The 19,432-nt window shown below is 35.1% G+C and overlaps 1 protein-coding gene across 1 annotated transcript in view; it reads right to left on the bottom strand.

Annotated features, from left to right (window-relative positions):
- The window catches only part of LOC306660060 (cytochrome P450 2C18-like), a 39,182-nt gene that overhangs the window by 14,719 nt on the left and 5,031 nt on the right, over nt 1-19,432 (bottom strand). The window contains exons 2-5 of the mRNA XM_079138135.1: nt 17,328-17,490; nt 17,015-17,164; nt 13,868-14,028; nt 10,461-10,637 (exon numbers count right to left, since the gene is read on the bottom strand). Coding sequence (XP_078994261.1) covers nt 10,461-10,637; nt 13,868-14,028; nt 17,015-17,164; nt 17,328-17,490 — 651 coding nt within the window. The remainder of the gene's footprint in view (nt 1-10,460; nt 10,638-13,867; nt 14,029-17,014; nt 17,165-17,327; nt 17,491-19,432) is intronic.

Here is a 19,432-nt window from a genome sequence, read left to right on the forward strand (position 1 = left end):
ATGACAAGAATATTTTTGAGATTGCAAGATTTAAGCATGAAGATAAAAACTAGTATATTAAGTTCAATGTTTTAGTTCATTTTCTGTTGCTACAACAGACTACCAGTAAATGGGTGATTTATAAAGAATAGATGTTTCTTTTGTCCCAGCACCTGTCAACACTGTTACATTGTGAACCAACTTTAATTATGAGTTTTGAGCAGGACAGTTTAATTGCAGCTGTAACATATGGTGAAGGAAAATGGAAGACACTTGAGTCTCCAATGTCTCTGGACTATTGTACTAACCCTAGTGTGGCCCAACACAAAACTTCCTTATATGTAAGATCAATAAATCCACTATCTTAAGCACTGACAAAGAGTATTCTCTAACTTGTACATAAAAATGATCATGACTGATAGCAAGAGGTAAATTGGTAAATTAGGGCTATATCATGGAAGATAAAATAACAAATCAAGAATATGCACATTTCTTCTGATAATTCACTTGGGCTCAGGAGTTCCCATACATTCATTAAGAATTGGAAAATGTGCAAAAGCTAATGTGGCAGCACAGTATAAACAACCAAAAAGGGAACGGATTACAAAGACAGAATGTACTCCAGATGTGAGGTGACAGCTATCTTGGCTTAGGAAAAACTTACAGGAGTGAATTACTGAAATTTACCCTGTTCTTAAGATACAAATTGAACAAGACAGAACAAATTGGATACAGAGTTTAGGTATTAACCATTCATTTAGAATTAAGGAGTGCATAGGGATGATGCACATTCTGAGGATAAGGGGCAGGCTCAATAGAGCTCTCATACATTGCAAAATGAGATATAGTAGTACTTGATAAGAAAAACTAATTTTGATTTAGGATTGAATGTATGAATTGACACAGACATGACATCAACAAAGATGAATTTTAAATATTGTCTGTAAAAATAAAAAAATTGTTTTAATAAAAAAATATCAACTAACAGAATGTTGAAAACCTAGAATAACTCTAAAACTTGAATTAGGTATAAAATATGAAATTTTATAACTATGCCATAGGCATGATTCACTTTCTGCAGCTTATATAATATCCAGGTGGGCTATAGGATGTTCAATAATATATAATCAACATTTAGAGAGTCAGCTATCTTAATAGGCATATTTTCTGGACAAGGTAACATTGACTTTACCTAGTTTTTGAGATTGTCATTCAAAATTTCCAAGAAGACCTAAATAGGAGCATATTCCATGGCATGGAGTAAAACATTCAGTATAGTGAAGATCAAACTACTGAAAATAAGTAAAATAGAAGAGCAGAGGAACCCACAATATTGTAGTAGTTCCCTTAGTTATCAATGAAAACATCAGTTCTACACAGAAAATCTCAGGCAAGAAGACTGTGGGAAATTTTCATAGAGCTAGCAGACAGGTGAATATAAAAAATGTTATGTTATCCAGCAAAAGAGAACGAATAAAAGCAACAGACAGGTGCAGCATTAGTGAGTGGTGGCTCAGTGGGTAAGGGGAAGCTCCCCTCCAAGAGACAAATGAATCTCTCTCCCCAAGTTTAAGGAAAGCAGACATCATTATTTAACACAGTCACAACTGAGCAGGAAACAATCTCAGATGCCATGATCTAATACTTAGAAGTATGTCCCATGCAAAAATTACACAAAATAAAACAACAACAACACCAAAAAATAATGACAAGATGTATAGAACTGATTTTAAAAAATCATGAACATAGCAGAACACAAGATCAACATGCAAAAATCAATGGTTTTCTTGTACTCTAATAATAAATCTTCTGAGAAAGAATTCAGGAAAAACATTCCATTCAAAAGGACCTCAAAAACTCAAATTGGTTTAGGAATAAATCTAACCAAAGAAGTGCAGATCTCTACACTGAAAATCATAGAATGCTAAAGAAAGTAATTGAAGAGAACCATAGAAGATGGAAAACTATCCATATTTTTGGACAGGCAGAATTTACATTATTTAACTGGTGATATTATATAAAAATGAGATTTAGGTTTAATGCAATCTTGATCAAGAAACAAATGGTATTCTTCACAGAACTAGGAACATCAGTCCTAAAGTTAGCAAGACTCTGAACATCCAAGGAAATAATGAGCAATAAGAATAATTCTGGAAGCAACACAATACATACTACAAATTACACTGCAGAGTATTAGTAACAAAAATATCATAGTATGGCAAAAAAAGGGATCAAATCCAACAATATAGAGACAAATCCACATAGATAAAGTCATCTGGTACTTGACAGAACTGCCAAAAACATGTTGGAGAAAAGATAGTATTTTTAACCAAGGATGCTAGAAAACTGAATATTGACATGTAGAAGATTAAAACTCAATTACTGTCACTTACCTTCGACAAAAGTAAACTTAAAGTGAATTAATGAGAGAGGCAGTAGATCAGAAACTCTACAAAAGCTAGAATAAAACATCAGGTCAGGATTCTAATATATTTGTACAGTTACCAACTTCCTGAACAAGATATCTAAAGCTCAAGTAACAAAACCAAGAATCAATGAATGGGATGGCTTCAAATTCAAAAGATTCTTCACAGCAAAAACAAACAAAGAAACAAACAAACAAAAAAGCATGAAAAGCCTAGAAATCTGGAGACTATCTATTCCAAGTGCTCTTATGACAGGGGATTAATATCCAAAATGTATAAAGAACTAAAAGTATCCTTAACACCAAACAGACAGATAACACAATCAAGAATTGGGCAAATAAACTAAACAGACATTTCTCAAAAGGAGAAATTTAAATGGCCCACAAATATAATAATATAAATGCTCAGCATCCCTGGTGATGGAGAAATGCAAATCAAAGTTATATTGAAATATTATTACACTCCAGTTAGAAAGACAACCATCAAGAATACAAAGAACAATAATTGCTTTGGAAGATATCAGTGAAAAACTACACTCATACATTCTTGGTGGGACTGAAAATTGGTACAACCACTATGGAAAGCAATATAGAGATCTGAAAAATCCAGGTATGGAACCAGCACATAACCAAGCTCTTCCACTCTTAGGTGTTTACCCAAAAGAACTAAAATAAGTGTGCTGTAGTGATATAAGCATACCCACATTTATAGCAGTACAATTCACGATTACCAAGTTATGGAATCAACTTAGATGTCTTCAATAGACAAATTGAAAATGAATATTGATAAATATACACAATAAAGTTTCATTCTACCATAAAGAAGAATGAAATTGTGTCACTTGTTAGTTAATGGATGAATAGGGAGGACATCATGCCACAAAATATCCTTACTCATAAAGACAGAAGATCAATGTTTGCTTATATGTAGAGTATCGAGAGATAAAAGAAGTAGAAGGGGAAAATGATAGAGTAAGAGGATCCAGAGAGAGACAAAAGGACAGGACATCGTGAATTCCTGGTGCACAAAGTCTACCAAATTATGCTATGTTCATGTATGAACCATACTACAATGTTTATGTATGTACAGGACTCAAGGTAGTGTGTTCATACCTGTGTACATGTGTGTGTGTATGTACACACACATACTTTACACATAGCTCAGCAACAGCAAGTTAAGCTAGAATTAGAAATTCCCAGCCTGCCACAGTGGGGAGAGTTTAAGTAGGAAAACCAGGAAGTCTAAAAAAATCTGTTTGAACTTCTTAAGTGTCAAACTAGAAATTCCTGAAGTTTACCCTTTTCTTTCAAACTGCAGTATTTTTTCACCCTTTCATCACTTGCATATAATACTGGGTATTGGTACACTGGCTTTCTAATACACAATACCAATAGCCACTTATGATGCACTATTCACTGCGTTGGTGAGGGCCCAAGCTGTGACTCAGTCTGGACACAGAGGGGGTGTTAAAATAGAATTGGCAAGATGATCTTCATCTCAGAATATTTTGGAATAAAAACATTGGAGGGAAAGGTCTCTATTTCAAAAATCTGAGAAAGAAAAATTATTTTTTAATAGAACAGATATTGCATCAACTACTTGATAAAAACTGTTTCCTACTGTCTGCACAAATTTTGCATTTTGTCAGAATATCTCTAATTTTATGTATTTTGTCAATTAATTGGATCATCTCTTAATACACCTTTTCTTCTCTTTCATGTGCATTTCCTTCCCTTGTCTTTCATCCTTTATATATAAATCATTTTAACTTGTATCTCCATTTCCTGCAGCACTCTTCCTTTTTTCCTTATATATTCTGCTTCCTTATTTGTTATTTGCACCTTTTATCCCTTTTTCAATGAAATTTAATGTACTATTAAATCTTAATTTTCCCTGCCTATTGCAAATCCATAGTCTTTGGTGAATAGAGTTGAAGTAGTCAGTAATAATAACTTCTGTGAATATTAGGTTGTTATAGGATTTGCTCTTGAATTACCATTGCATGAGTGGCTACTCTCTCCTTTCAAAGTGGTAGCAATGATTGAATTAAAAATTTTAACAGGCTAATTGGATGTGTTAAAGCTAAGTCTGAGGCACATTTTTGAGATGTACCTATGTACAAAGTACCTCACTTAAAAGAGGAAGAGGAATCCATCTCAAGAGACCCACAAAATAGGACCCAAGATAACATGAGTAAACAAGTCAAATGGACATCTACAAAATACATATAACCTACCAATGTCTGAATCCACCCATTTAGATGCAGATGAAGTGTCAAAAAATTAAGAACTTTAATGGTGAAAATGATCAATGAACTAAATGAAGATATAAGTAAAGAAAGGGGAGAGAAAATGGAAGAAATGAAAGAGCATTTCAAAGTACAGATAGAGATTTTGCAAAAAGAATATACAGAAATCCTGAAAGAAAAAGTAAAGAAATCTATTATTCAGTTAAACCTCTCTCCAATAAATTAGACCACATAGAAGACAGAATTTCAGGGATTCAAGATAAGGTGTATGAACTTTAAAACTCAGACAGCAAAAAATAAAAGAAATAAGAAATCATGATCACAAGTTAAAGAAATCTGGGACAAGTCTATGAGACCAATCTTAAGAATCATTGGGATTAAAGAGAGAACTGAGATTAAATTTAAAGGAATGAATAACCTTTTCAGTGAGATATTTCAGAGAAATTTCCACATCTATGGACTGAGAGGGGCTCTGGATAGAACACATTCAGAACCCCAAACAAACAAGATCAAAGAAGAACCTCTCCAGCACACAGCACATTTAAACACCTGTCATACAAAAAAGAAGAATTTTAAAAGGCTAAAACTTAATATTATGTCACACTGAGAGGTATTCTAGGCAGAATTACTCCTGATTTCTTAGCTGAGAATGAAAAAGAGAAGAGAAATTGAAATTGTGTCTTCTAAAGCTTGACAGAATATAATTGCCAATCAGAATAACCATATCAGGCAAAACTAGCCTTCAGAATTGAAGAGAAATAGTAAGACGTTCAAAATGAAAAGAAACTAAAAGAATTCATAATGATTTGGGGGACCACTCATGGAATGTTATAATTTAGAGTTGAGGGATTCCCCAAAAGATCATATATGAGACAATGAAAAAATTTCCAAAGATGGAATGATTAAAAGTGAGAGGTATAAAACAATCAGTTCATTAATCACTAATGTGGGTTAACTGGGCAGGAACTGTGGGCAGGTAAGGTAAGACTGAAGGGAGGAGGTCACTGGGAGTGTGCCATTGGGATTTATATTTTGTCCTTGGTGAGCAGAGGTCTCTTGCCTTCTGCTTGTCATGCCCTGAGCTGGTTTCCTCCACTATGCTCTTCTGCCAAGATGTTCTGGCTTATCTTGGGCCCAGAGCAATTGAACCATCCAACCATGAATTGCCATCTGAAATCATGAGTCAAACTAAGCATTTACTCTTCTATCTTATTTTTGTCAGGTTTTTTGATCCCACAAACAGAAAAGCTGACTAACAAAGATGAGTGTAAATAGTATAAACTCTCACATTAATAAACATAGAATGACAGATTGGATTTAAAAATAGGACCCAACTATGCACTGTTTCAAGAGACTCTTCTTAAAGGCAAAGACATGTGCAGTCTAAAAGTGAAAGGCGGAAAAATATTCCATGAAAATGGAGAAAAAAAAACATTCAAGTCATACTGGTAGAAAACAATTCACTGAAAAGGTGAGGATAGTGTTTATACTTCAAACATCAGTGTACCTAAAGCAGGTACTACTCAACTTGAAGATCCAAACAGGGCACAATACAACAATATTGGGTAATTTCAACACACCTCTCTCCCCATGAGATAGGTCATTCACACATAAAATCACTAAAGACCCTTATGACCTAAAAATATTATGAATTAAATGGACTAACAGAGAGTCATAAAATATTTCATTAAACAACAGCTAATTTCAACTTTTTCTTAGCTGCTCATGGAGCTATCTCCAATTGTTCATATTATAGGAAACACAGTAGGAAGTCTTAGCCAATATTCTTTTTAAATTCATGTAATCTCTTCCATCTAAACTATCATGCTATCATGGAATGAAATTAGCAAGAAACAAACCATAGAAATTACATATGGGCATGGAGATTCAATAATACAATCTTAAATGATGAATTAATCATTGAGAGAATGATGGGACTAATGTAAAATTCCTAGACACAAAATATAATAGGGATGCAAAATACAAGCAACTCAGAAACACTAGGAAAGCAATTCTAAGACAAGAGTTTATAATGAATTAATACATTAAAAAATCAGAAAGATCCCAAATAAACTAATAATGAATCTCCAGTCTTTAGAAAATTAAAACACAATCCAAATGCTGAATAAAGAGGAAAATAATGAAGATGTAATATGAAGTTAATAAGAAATTAAAAAACTATAAACAAACTCTGAAACAAACACTTGATACTTTGAAAAGAGTAACAAGACTGATAAACGTTAGCCAAACTAAGCGAAACAGAGAAGACAGGAAATAGTAAAATTAGAAATGAAAAATAAGCAATGCCAGAGAAATCTCTGAAATCCAGAGGATTATTAAGGACTACACTGAAATATCATACTCCAATAAATTAGAAAATCCAGAAGAAAGGGATAAATTTATACCCAGATATGAACTACAAAATTTGAAACAACAGGATATAAAAAACTTAATCATAGCAATTGTATACAATGAGATTGAAGCAGTAACATAAAGCCTTCCAGAAAACAAAAACCCAAGACTAGATGGGATCTCTGCTGAACTCAGCCAGACATTTAAAGAAGAATTAGTGCAGCTCTTTCTCACACTATTACATGAAATAAAAAGTGTGGAGGGAGGGGCATAACTCCCAATTCATTTTATAAAACCCATGCCACCATAATCCCCCAAACAGATAAGGACACACCACTGAATGAAAACTAGGATTCAGTAACCCTGATGAACATAAATGCCAAAATTCTTAATAAAATTTTAACAAATCATGTTTGAATCCACAATAAGATTGTACATCTCAAAAGAACAATAACAAAATTGTACTTGATGACCAAGTGTGTTTCATTCCAGAGATGCAAGAATGGTTCAACATTTACAAATCAATCGACATAACTCATTACATAAATTTGATTAAGGAATAATAATCACATGATAATATCAATAGTGCAGAAAAACACTGTGGCAAAATATAGCACCTATTCATGTTAAAAATGCCAAAGAAATAAGGGTATAAAGAACTTCTCTAAATATCATGAGGGCTGTATATAACAAACTCAAATCCAACATATAGCAAATGTTAAATGATAGACAATATTTTTCCCTACATTCAGGAAAAAGACAAGGATGTCCATTGTCACTAATTCTACTTAACAAAGTATTTGATATTGTAGACAAGGCAATTAGGCAAGACAGAGAAATTAATGTGATATAAATAGAAAGAAAGAAATCCAATTATCACTGTTTGAAAATGATATGATTCTGTATTTGGAAGACCCAAAAAAAATTCACCTGAACAAAAATAAATCCATTGAAAAACAAATCAGAAAAAAATTCCATTCACAATAACCTAGAAACAAACAAGGAAACCCAAATCCCAATATCCTAAGAATGAATCTAACTAAAGAGGAGGAAAATCTCTATGATTAAAATTACAGAACATTGAGGAAAGAAAACAAAGAAGACCATAGAAGAAGGGAAGACTTCCCATAATCTTAAATAGTCAGAATTCACTTTATCAAAATGACCATATTACCACAGCAATCTATAGATTCAGTGAAATTCCAACAAGATAACAATGCCATTCTTCATGGAACTGGTAGAAAAGGTCCTAAAATTCAGTAAGGAAAATAAAAGACCTAGAATAGCTTAAGAAATATGGATTAATAAGAACAATGCTAGAGACATCAGAATGCCTAAGATCAAATTTTGCTATAGTGCTCTGGCAACAGAAACTACATTGCTCTGTCATGTAGACGAATGGAAAACAAATCATCAAGAGAAACCCACGTGGATAAACTGATCTGATCCTTGACAAAGGAGCCAAACATACATTAGAGAAAAGACAGCTTTATTTTAAGAAGTGGTGCTGAGAAAATTAGATATCCATGTGTAAATGAATGAAAGTAGATTCCTCTCCTTCATCCAGTCCATAGGTGAACTCAAAGTGTGTGAAAGACCTAGAAATTAGACCAGAAACACTGCAATAGCTGAAACAAAACAGAAGGGCAACAATCTAACTGAGAGGTTTAGGCATTGACTTCTACAATAAGACTCCTAAAATGCAATAAAGAAAATAAAAATATTAATAAATGCGATGGCATCAAATTACAAAATTTCTGTACAACAAAGGTAATAAGAAAGAATGTGAAGAGAAAACCTACAGAATGGGAGAGAAAAATCTTTGCCAGCTACTCTTTCTGAAGAAGATTAGCATCAAAAATGTGTATAAACCTTAAAAAATTTAACACCAAAAAACACCAATAACCAAACTAATAAGTGTACAAATAAATTAACACACACTTCTCAAAAGAAAAAATACAAATGTTGAAGAAGTATGTGAAAAAATATACAGCATTTTTAACAATTAGGGAAATTCAAATTGAAATGCACTGAGATTTCATTTCACTCCAAGTAGAATTTCAGTCATCAGGAACACAAACAATAATAAATAGGGATATGATGTGGAGGGAAAAAATACTTTCATATACTTGGTGCTAGGATTGTAAAAAATCACTATGAAAATTACTATGGAATTTCTCCAAAAGGGTAAAATGGGAACAAAAAATGACCAAGCTATCCAACTCCTTGATATTTATCAAAAAGAATCAGTCACATACTCTAGCAAGACATGCATGCCCATTTATAGCAGTACAGTTCACAACAGCCAAGTTATGAAACCCACATAGGTATCCTTCAAGGGATGGATGGGTAAACATAATGTGGTATGTACACACAATGAAGTTTTACTCAGTCTAAAAGAATGAAATGTCATCTCCAAGGAAACAGATGGAACTGAGGAACATAATGCTAAGTGAGATAAGTCAGACTCAGAAAGTCAAGGGTCCCGTGTTTTCTCTCCTATCTGGCAGCTAGACAGAAAAGAAAAGGTAAAGGGACCTCATCAAAATGCGAAAGAAGACTAGAACAGTAGAGAAAGGGAATGAGGAAGGGAGAAAAGGAATGAAAAAAGAAGTATGTGGGAAAGAAACTGACAAATTTGTACTATGTGCATGTATGAAGATAGAACAATAAATCCCAATCTTATAATAATTATAATGGATCAATAAAAACCATTTTAAAATGTACAGTACAGGAATAATGACCCAAAGATGGTGAAGTACGAAGTACGAAGTTCCAGGTGTCAGTCCTTCCAGAGAAACAACTAACTGTCTGAAGCACCTCTTTTGGAACTGTGGGATCTAGTTGAAAATGATAGTATCCAGGGAAATATTTGATAGAGAAAAGTTCTGAAAAATCTAGGTGTCTCACATACCAGCTACTCTTCCCCATAGAGCAGCACCCACTGCAGGAAACTGTGAGGACAGATTCTACAGTCCTGTTGTATCTTGTTGGTGCTAGAATGGGAAACAGGGCTCGTTCCTACAAAATCCCCTGTGTATGCCTTGGTCACTTGATCTTGATCACAGAGAAGCCATTACACAGGCTTGCATTGGGTACTTTCCCTTTCTCCCATACAATGAGTACAATCATTTCTATTTGCATTTCCTGGCTCCAATTTTATATTTGGTAACTTGTTTATGAATATTTCCTTTTTACCTCCGGTGTCAATTTTGCCTTTCTTCTGGTAGATTATTAATGTCTATAGAACAGTGTTCATGTATTCTAGATATTTAAGGATTCAATTTTAATTCTTCAATGATAATTCATGTAAATCTTTAAAGACAAGATATGCTTCAAGTGTTTGTCAGGATGTCTTTCCTGACCATGTGTCTAGCCCTAGTAACCATAGAATGAATCAATGAAGCACAAAATATAGAAGCAATCAGATCACAGAGTTTTGGTTCACATTCTACCTCTTCCATTTTGATCAGGAAGCAGTCGATGAGGTCCCGAGGATTGTTCATATCCAGGGATTCTTGGTGTTCTTTTATTTTCTCCAAAAAGTACTGTTTCAATTCAGCCGTATTTTTAAAAAATGTTTTATGACTCCCTGGGAAGTAATCAATGAGAATAGGAAAATTGTTGCAGACCTACAAAATAAAAATCTATTTTAGCTAGAAACAGATAAGAAAAACGTGTATATTATTCCTAGTCCATCATACAAACTATAGCTTTAAAACAAAGTTTAAAAATTTTGATGGAGAACTCTTCATATTTAAAAATTCCCATGCTTATGAAAAGATTAGAGAGCGAGAACTATGATCATAGGATCAGTAATGGGAACCCTTTCCTATATTCTATATCATATTTAGAAATAAAAATACGACTATATAAATTTTTTCCTTTATTCAAACCCCTTTTTCCCTACAATCTATAAATATGGATTACCATGATTTACCATGATTGATGCTTTGAAGTTGAGAACAGAGTAAAAGAGACTTTGGGTAACCAGAAAAGGACTACAATGCTTGATAATAGAGAATTGTGCTCACTGGGTACAGGGCAGAGAACAGGGTGAGGGAAGAGGGGAGGGAAGAGGGAGGTGATGGGGTCTGAATTAGAATGTATTATATTCCATGCTTTTCTAATTCTGTCAAAATGAATCTTATTGTTATGCATACTAAAAGAACTAATAACAATTTTATTAAATTAAAAATAAAGAGCACAATGCTGTTCTATGCTTTTCCTTCTATGAAGCAGCCTCATAAATAATGTAACTACCATATATTAGGGGAGGTTTGGAAAATACTATGAAATGCAATTGGACATTCTATGGAAGAAGTAACTGCATAAGAGTAGTTAGGAGTCAATTTACTTTAAGCTAAGCTTAGGGTAAAACTGTTTGTTCAGGGACCTACACACTGAAATGCAATCATTTTATCAGCCTAGCCCTACTACCTTGTCAGGTCAGATGCCATCTGAAGCATTGTTATGGTTAAGATGAAAGTTGTGTCCCAAGAGCTCATGTGTGAAAAAACGCAAGAGGGTTTAGAAGTGAAAGGGTTGAGTTGGGAGAGCCTTAACCAAATCAGAGCAGTAGACCACAGATAGTGATTATTTTCGGGTTATCTCTGGGTAGGTGTGGCTAGAGGAGGGGGTTCCCTGGGGTGTGTCTTTGGTGTATGTGTTTTGTTCATGGTGAGTGGGGTCTGTGTGCTTCCTAGTCATACGTCCTGAGTTGCTTTTCCCACCACGCCCTTCTGCTATTAAGTCGTGCTCACCTCAGGACCCAAAGAATGGGTCCAGCCATCTATGGACTGAGCTCTAAAATTGTGAGTTCCAAGAAACTGTTCTTCCTCTAAATTGTTCTCAGGCCTTTTGGTCACAGCTGTCCAAACAGTGACTAAAACAAACATCAATAATCTCTGCCCAGTTCAGTTTCCTTGCAGCATCTGTATTCCCTTTTCCCTCCTTAATACTAGAAACGAAGGTAATGTGTGTGTGTGTGTGTGTGTGTGTGTGTGTGTGTGTGTGTGTGTGTGCCTCTGTAGGGCTTATCTTTTATTGGTTCCTTTTAGTTATACATGACAATAGAATTTATTTTGACATTGTTATGAAAGCACAAATAAAGTTTATCCTAATTCAGTCCCCAGTACTTTTCCTCCTCCACTCTTCCTCCCACCACTGATTCCTTCCCTCTACTCTTCTGATCTTTCTGCTATTTACTTATCCTTTTTTAGATTAGTGACTTCTGTATGTACATGATGGTGAGAGTCACTGTAGCATATTTGTATGTGTTCACGGGGATGTTAGGACAGATTCAATCCATTTTTTCTATCCCTTCACTCCTCCTCCCTTTCTTTCATTCCCCTACATCTACTCCACTGATCTTGTTTCTATTCTTTCTCTTTCTTCTGACCCACCTTAGTTTGGATTAGTTTTTGCGTATCAGAGAAAACATTTGATCTTTGGTTTTGTGAAACTGATTTATTTTACCTAGTATGATAAGCCTTCAGATCTATTCATTTACTGGCAAATGCCACTACAGTCATTCTTCCTTATGACTGGATATATAACACATTTTCTTTGTCCCCTCATCTATTCAAGGTCACCTAGGTTACTCCATAGTTTAGTTACTGTGAATTGAACTTCTATAAATATTGATCTTGTTGCATCACTGTAGAATGCTAATTTCAAATCCTTTTTATATATACCAAGCAGTGGGATAACTGGTTAAAGTGTGGTATCATTCCAAGTTTTCTGAGGTATCTCCATACTGCTTTCCACAGTAAATGTAACAATTTGCAGTCCCACTAACATCATATGAGTGCACCCTTTTCCCCATATCCTTCCCAACATCTCCTGTGACTTGTATTCCTGGATATTGTCATTCTATCTGGAGTGAGATTAAATCATAGTGTAGTTTTGATTTGCATTTCTCTAATTGCTAGAGATGTTGAACTTTTTAATATATTTGTTGAACATTCATATTCCTTCTTTGGATAAGTGTCCGTTTAGTTCCTTTTACCATTTATTGATTGAATTATTTGATATTTTGTTTTTTGACTTCCTTGTATATCCTGGAGATTAACAATCTGTCTGAGGTACATGTGGCAAAGATTTTCTTCCATTCTGTAGCACTTTCTTCATGTTCTTGATGGTTTCCTTTGCTGTGAAGATGTTAGTTTGATATCATCCCATTTATTGTTTCTTGATTTTACTTCTTGCACTTCTGGAGTTTTATTGAGAAAGTCAGTTCATAAGCCAGCATGATACAGAAAGGCCTCCATTTTCTTCTGGTAAGTACAGGGCTCTAGTTTAATGCCTGATCTTTGATCCACGTTCAGTTTGGTTTTGTTCACGTGAGAGATAGGGGTTCAATTTCCTTCTACTACACATACATTTCCAGTTTCCCCTAACTGTTTGTTAAGAAGGCTATCTTTTCTCCAATATATACTGTTGGAAACCTAGTCAAGTTTCAGATAACTCTATTTCTGCCAAGTAAAGTGAAATTTCTAAGTGGTGATTGGAGTGCAACCTTGTCAGTGATGAGTTTCCAACAGGGTCCTGAATGTCCACTGAGTGCCATGACCTTGCGCAAATGCAAACACCAAAGTACTTTATAAAGATTAGTCTCTGGGGGTTGCAGGGAAAAGCATTGGCCAGAGACCCAAAGTGTTTACATGTCATCTCTAATGAGGGCATTCGTTTTCCTGTGCATAAAGTAAATAACTCGGTCACATTTTCCTGATACTCACTTCATGATGCCCAATTCTGGTCTAGACTTTGGTGTCTAGACTCACTTCACTGCTTGGACATATTGGTCGGAATAAAGATCATATGTGTTTTTTTAGGAAGAAGGGATAGGATTCTGTCTCACCTGAACCCATGGGGAGCTCAGAATCTCCAGGCTTTGATTTGATTTCCGTATAAGGTTGAGAAAATGCTGATCTTTATAATCAAAACGATTGTGGAAGATAATGGAGCAGATCACATTGCAGGGAGCACAGCCCAAGATCAAGGTGGGATCGCAGGGTGAGGCTAAAGAAATGGAAACATTAAAAGTTAACATTAAAATATACATAAAAATGTGTTTCTCTTTGAGATAGCAGGGAAAGGTAATTGTAGAACCTCTTAGCAATATCTATTGAGAACTTCCCTTGAGATGAAAAATATTCAGCATGCTAAAAGTTATTATCACTTTTATGTTAATGTCAAATTGACTTTTACCTTCTAGACAGTGTAAAAGTGGTTTTCATAGAACTCCATTCAAATCCACTGCATTTTAAAGCCATTCTAACACACAGTATTCCTTAGTTTTTTGAAAACATTTTAAAAGTTCACTTTAAAGGCCCCTGTTAATACAATTTCAGTGCAGAATTATATTTGTCATCAAAACTGTAGATAATTAGGAATATAAAAAGAAAATTAAAATTAGGCGATCAATAAATTTCATTTGGAAACAAGTATCCTTCAAAACTATAGCCTTAAAGTTTACTTGATAAAAATAATTAACCATGGAAGTGAAACACCTCTACAATTAAAATTTCAAAAAACTGATGAACGAAGTTGAAGAAGAAACACACACACACAAAGATGGAAAAATCTCCCATGCTCATCAACTGGAGCATTTGAATCCTACTCTCCAAATCAATTTGCAGGCTCCATAGAATTCCCATGATAACACCAAAGACATTTATCATAGAACTAGAAAAAAAAATCCTAAAATTCACATGGAAGTACAGAAGGCAAGACAATTGTGAGCAGAGAAACAAAGCTGGAGGCAGGACAATGCCTGAGTTCAAGCCATACTACAGAGCCAGAGTAAGCAAAATATCATGGAACTGGTGGAAAAACAGGCAAATAAAACAAAGAAAGAGAGAGAAGATTCCGGGGGTTGGGACAGGGAAGACATGCATCTACACTTGACTGATTCGTATAAAAGTTACCAAAAGTTATGGTGGAGAAATGAGTCCCTTTTCAATAAATGGAGCATGAAGATGATTGCAACTTGACCCATGTCTCTCACCTCATACAAAAATTCAACTCACAAGGGCTCAGAGACATTACTATAAGACTTGAAACCCTAAAAGAACAAGAAAAAAACAAAGGGGAAACACCTGGAGATGGATACAAATGTTGACATTTTTGTATTGGACCCTAAAAGAAAAGTAGGCAAGTATATTACATCAAACTGAAAAGCTCTTACACAATAGTCAATAGAGTGAAGAGACACCCTAAAGATAGGGAAATAATATTTGTCAATTATTCATCTCATGTAAGATTAAAATCAACAATATATATGAAATGAAAAACATAACAACAGACCCCAAGTAATATGATAATAAATGGCCAAATGATCTTAATAGGCACTTCTCAAAAGAAGAAATGAAATGACCAATAAACACATTTTTAAAATGCTTAATATCATTAGACATCAGGGAAAGGCATATCAAAGCTACCATGAGATATCATTTTGCCCCACTTAGAATGACTATATGATAGTTAAAACACAGAAACGAAAATTAGATACCTTAATTACAACCACTACATACGATAAATAACATTATTGGAGAGGTGTGCAGAAAAAGGGCACCTTATAAGGGTTGGTGGGAATGTTCATTAGGAAATTCATATAGAAAACAGTATATTGTTTCGTCAAACATAAACAGATCTTCCATATGATCCAGGTGTCCTGCTTCTGGTACACAGATGAAAGATATGAAATCAAGATACCATATACATTCCTGCATGTTTAAGATAATTATGACACTATGTGGTTATCAACAGATGAGTGGATAAAGACAATATGTTATAAATACACAATATATTTGTATTCACTCATAAAGAAGAATGAAATCTTGTCATTTACTGCAAAGAAGACAAAACTGGGGGAACTGATGGTAAGTAAGGGGTCAGAATCCAAAAGTGAAGTATTGCATGGTCTCTCTCTGGTGTGGAAGGTAAAATGAATGTGAACCTGAGAGTAGAATAGAGGAAGGATGTGTGGTGGTGGTGAGGAAAGTAGAGAGATGAAGAGGATGGATTTTAATAGTATTTGCTGCACACATGTGTGGGAATACCATAGAGATCCTCATTAAGATGAACTGATTAAATGTCAACAAAAATTACAATAAAATAATTTTAAAATGAATAAAAAATTATGCAAAGGAATTATAGTGCATGGATCAGAAAAGGCATTCAAATCATCTACTCTTCCATCAGGCTCTCTAAGTGTTCCAGTATCCTGAGTGTTCACAACAAAGGTTTATTTTAAGTAGGGAGTTGAAGGGTAATTAGAGAAGCCTGCAAAATTCTTTATGTATATCATTCACTGGTAAGGTCTGATTGTTAGTCTTTCTTTTCTTCTTAAATTGGAAGAGAAATGTAAAAATAGAGCAATCTGGTTTCAACCTGAAAATCAGAGACATTGAATAACACTTCATGAGTCAGTAGAGAAGACATTGAGAAGTAAGTGATTACCGTAAGCATGATTAGTGACACTTTCCAGGAGATATTCAAATCAATGGAAAACAATTGATAAAAATAGTTACTAGGCACTGGTCTTGGAAGAAATCATGAGAGATGTGAGACAGCAAAAGGGACTCTACAACCACAGTCCAATTAGGAGCAAGCACACCTCACTTGCTTCAGATCCACTGTGTCCAATGGACAATGGTGAAATGTGGAATGGGAAGCTCACAAATGTGCCCTGAGAATACCCTGCTCTTTGTCTCTTTAAGGGAATGGATCACTAAGCCTTCTCTCTTCAAGATGCAATGATTTGAAAACAGAAATAACACTGGTCAGAGGAGGATTACATGACCTTTACACCCACCATGCAGCCCACTCATGCCTGTGCACAGGCAGCACAGATCCACAGACTCTGACTTTCTGCTTCAAATCATCCCTCCTCCACATGAGGACTGACAGCACCCATAATTACCATCTGGCTGTTGCTGAAACGTGTCTGTTAGACACAGAAGAGAGCAGTCTGTTAAGGACAGTGATACGATGAGTCACTCACACTTGGTTTTCCTCAACTCCTCCACAAGGCAGCGGGCTTCTTCTTGAATGCGGTCCTCAATGCTCCTCTTCCCCATCCCAAAATTGCGCAGAGTCATGAGTGAGAAGCGCCTCATCTCTCTCCATCTGCTTCCATTAGTGAAAGCAACTCCTAAATGAGGGAGAGCAGAATCTAGGAGGAATATCCCAGGCGAGGTAGAGGAAGTTGACAAATGGCAGCCACAGAGATGGTCAAGCTCAACCTGGCTTTCTCTTTTCCTTTCTCCTCATCACCATGACCATTGCTCTCCCATTTCACATGCACACACACTTACCTAATCCTTTACTAGCTCTATCAGGCACTGGGAAACTGCCTCTTCCAGAAAATACTTCTCCATGATCAATCAGGGCTTCCTTCACAGCTTCATATCCATGCAACACCACAGTGGGCTTCATACCCAAATACAGAGTGAACACAGGGCCATAGATTTTTGACAACTGGAAATGGGAAAGAAAGTGAAAATATTTCATAAACAAGATCAGAATTCGATCTACATGTTTGACTGATTCAGACTGTCATTCAGATTATTCTCATTATATTTATTATATTTTATTGTGCCACAAGAATCTGTACATATTTCTGAATATTTTCTACAAATGTGATGGCAATGATAGCTGTCAGTTATGGTTGGTCTCACAGCAATGCATTTAGGGGACTTATTTGTCCTGTTTTACATGCTAAGGGAATGAAGTCAGAAAGTTACAAACTCATTTGCAGTGTACCATGACTAATAAACAGAGGACCCAAATTTGAATCTTTGTTTTGTCAACTTCAGAAGTTTGAACAATTTATTGGTCCCCAGTGCTTATCCACCTTTGCACCAATACCCAGCTGAATTCTTCTGGTTCATTAGCAGGGGTAGTGTCATAGATGTTTTGGTTAAGTAAGTCTATGACAAGCACTGGAAGTATGTATTTTTAATGGTGACCTCAGATTATCTTAACACTCATAGGTTGAGAACACAGATATCACTAACACAGCAAGAGATTGATTACCATGGAGGCAGCACCAGGCCATGCAGCATAGCATGGAAGAACAATTTCCCTCACCTTGCAGCAAGTCACAGAGTATAGGCTGCAGCTTTGTGCAAAACCCACAAGGATTGTGTTATCAGCCAGTGGACCCTATATTACTCTCTTATGCTGCTTCTTAGCCAATAGGTTTTTCATTTTTGTTTTTGTTTTCTTAATGCTTTTATTGAAGTATGATTGAAAAATAAAAAGCTTATATATTTAGAGTGTAAAATGTGATAATTTGATTTATGTAGACAGTGCAAATTGATTACCACAGCCAAGCAAATTAATATATACATTCTCTCAGTGTTAACATTTTCATGTGTGTGTGTGAAAACAGGTTAGGGAATTTCAGTATGAGACGCATTATTATTTACTGCAGTCACAATGTTGTGCCTTAGGTCCCCAGTGCTTATTCACCTTGTAACTAAATCTCTTTATAACCTTGGAATAAAAAATTCACCTTCCTCCCACATCCCAACTCCCAAAAACCACCATTCTTCTCTTTATTGCTATGAGTTTGAGGATTTTTTATTTGTTTTTAACAGTCACTATTAATGGTCTTTCTGTGTGGCCATTTCCTTCATTATAAAGTCCTCATTCATTATAAAGATATAGATTGGAAACATAAGTCCTAGCATTATGTTGTGCAGAAGGACAATGACAGATAATGTACTGCTCATTTCAAAACAGCTAGAAGAAAGAATATGGAATATTTTCATCATTAGTAAATGATAAGCGTTTGAAAAGATAGATATTTTTACTTTGATTTGAACATTACACAAAATTCACAGGTATCAAACATGCAATGGTGCTACATAAATATGTATGACTCCTGGGAGTCAATTAAAAGGGAAATGTACACAAAGCATGGCTAGAAAAAGGTTAGGAAACATCTTCCCCACGTTTTCCTTCAGTACTTCTATGGTTTCAGGGCTTCCCTTTGTCTTGAATCTATTTGGAATTGATTTTTGTGTGTAGTGTTACAAATGAATCTAATTTCATTTGGTTTTTGCATGTTGATGTACAATTTCCCAAATGCTATTCAGTGAAGAGTCTTACCTTCCCCCACTGTGTATTCCTGGCCCTTTGGTGAATAAATAGTCAATGTATGTGAGTAGGTGTATTTCCTGGACTCTCCATGGGATCCATGGGTGTATGTATCTGTTTATGCCTGCATGGTCATGTTTCATTTACTACAGCTTTGTACAGTGTTTGAAGCCTCAGATTTCTTGCATAAGGTACTGTTTGTTGTTCAAAATCTTCTGAGGTTCTATGCAAATTTTAAGACTTGGAAAATTTCTTTGATAGATACCCTTGTATTTTTCATAGAATAATTCTTCCAATCTGTGAACATGGATTATTT

This window comes from Sciurus vulgaris (genome assembly GCF_902686455.1).
Source record: "Sciurus vulgaris genome assembly, chromosome: 4".
In the NCBI taxonomy this organism is placed as follows: domain Eukaryota; kingdom Metazoa; phylum Chordata; class Mammalia; order Rodentia; family Sciuridae; genus Sciurus; species Sciurus vulgaris.